At 53.1% G+C, this 1,939-nt stretch overlaps 1 protein-coding gene across 1 annotated transcript in view; it reads left to right on the top strand.

Annotated features, from left to right (window-relative positions):
- Positions 1-1,665, top strand: part of LOC102866015 (ATP-dependent RNA helicase DHX8-like) — a 27,372-nt gene extending 25,707 nt beyond the window's left edge. The window contains exons 10-12 of the mRNA XM_006897890.1: positions 25-95; positions 575-754; positions 1,446-1,665. Coding sequence (XP_006897952.1) covers positions 25-95; positions 575-754; positions 1,446-1,665 — 471 coding nt within the window. The remainder of the gene's footprint in view (positions 1-24; positions 96-574; positions 755-1,445) is intronic.
- Positions 1,666-1,939: the final 274 nt, after the last annotated feature.

The raw sequence follows: 1,939 nt of genomic DNA, 5'->3' as shown, positions 1-1,939 counted from the left end.
TTCTCCAATCCATGGTGCTATGAGAACTTCATCCAGGCTCGTTCCCTGCGCCGGGCCCAGGACATCCGCAAGCAGATGTTGGGTATCATGGACAGGTGAGAGGGGACTGGCCCTGTGTTGGGGTGAATCTCCAGTGTGCCCGCATTAGTCCCTGGGTCTGTGCCCTGCCATCCAGCTCCAGCCCCTGTGCTCTTGCTCCTCGCCTGACCGCTCTGCCAGCTACTCTGCCCTTGCTAGATGCCCTTCTCCTTCCTTCCAGGCCAGTACAGGGCTGAGAGTCACTTCAGAAAGTTTCTAAGAGGAAGGTGATTTATGGGTTGTTAAAAAATCCTCTTGGTTTATAAACGTCTGTAGTGTCATTATTATGGAGTTCAGCTCTTGCCTGCTTTCTAGCTCTGCCTGCCTCATCCCGCCCGTTCTGTGGTGCTGCCTTTATAGATAGAAAGGTCTTGGTGACTACTCCTGCGTCCCCCAACATGAGGCTGTTGAGCCCCATCTTTCTGGAAGATAGAAACTCTGAAAGCAGACGAGTCTTGCACCTTTTCTTTTCTTGACTGATTTACTCTTCCACCAGACACAAGCTGGATGTGGTCTCATGTGGCAAGTCCACAGTCCGCGTGCAGAAGGCCATCTGCAGTGGGTTCTTCAGGAATGCTGCCAAGAAAGACCCACAGGAGGGTTACCGGACGCTGATTGACCAGCAGGTGGTCTACATCCACCCTTCCAGTGCACTCTTCAACAGACAGCCTGAATGGTAGGTGGGCAGGCGCGACTTTATGTGCAGAAGGATTCTGGTGTTGACCCAGGCCAGGGGACCTGCTGTCTTGGGAAGTTCCCGTCTCTTCACTTAGCACAGCTAACCTCTTGAGACCCTCGGGCCTTCTAGAGAAACGCCTTGGTGCTTTGTGTCTTCATTTCCCTCCCCTGCCCTGCAGCCCTTCTGTTCCAACATTGCTTATAATTCTAGTACATTCCTCAATTAGGTACAAGGTCAGTCCTTACAAGAGGAAATAAAATCATAGGGGCTAGAGCTAGAAGGATCACCAGTGAGGTGTTTCTCAAACTAATTTAAAAATACAGAACATAGAACACTGCTATAAAGCAGCTATGCTGTTGTGGTTGAAAAAGACTGGGAGATGAAGACCCTCGCCTGGTGGCCTTCTCCATCTCTCTGTAAAGTCTGTGGCTCCTCTTTAGGAGCCTAGGGCTGCGGAGACAATTTGAAAAAATAATCTCCCATTTTACAGAGCAGGAAACTGAGATCCTGACAGCTTTCTCATAGGCAGAATCCTGTGAGCTTGTCAGTGTAGGGGTCTGGCTGTCATAGCCTGCAGTCTCCTTAGAAGGGTGAAATGCAGGCACAGCAGAGGCCCGCTGCAGACCAGGCTCGCTCTGGGGTGGGTCCTGTGTCGGAGGCTTGAGCCCCAGCTTGTCTCTCCCCGCAGGGTGGTGTACCACGAGCTGGTGCTGACCACGAAGGAGTACATGCGTGAGGTCACCACCATCGGTCCCCGGTGGCTTGTGGAGTTTGCCCCCGCCTTCTTCAAGGTTTCTGACCCGACCAAGCTAAGCAAGCAGAAGAAACAGCAGCGTCTGGAGCCCCTGTACAACCGCTATGAGGAGCCCAACGCCTGGAGAATATCCCGTGCCTTCCGGCGACGCTGAATGGCGGATCTCCTCCCTGTCGACCTCTTCTGCATCAGTGGCTTAGGCTCGGACTTCGGCGTACTTGTAGTACGCTGGCCCTGAGAAGACAGCTGTCCTGGACTGAACATCCTAACTGGACTTTCCTAGACTTGACTCCTTTCCTCCCTGTTGGTTCCATAGAAACAGGGATAGAAGTCTGGCCTTGGCCGCAGCCTCTGGCTCCCACCAGGCCAACTCCCTGGGGCCAGTTGAGAGTTCACAGCATTGACTCCTGAGTGGGAAAGGAGAGGCA

Source organism: Elephantulus edwardii, unplaced genomic scaffold, assembly GCF_000299155.1.
Source record: "Elephantulus edwardii isolate Elephantulus edwardi_28Jun2011 unplaced genomic scaffold, EleEdw1.0 scaffold00216, whole genome shotgun sequence".
NCBI lineage: Eukaryota > Metazoa > Chordata > Mammalia > Macroscelidea > Macroscelididae > Elephantulus > Elephantulus edwardii.
Note: the sequence above shows the minus strand (reverse complement) of the source record. Positions and strands in the feature narration are given on the sequence as shown.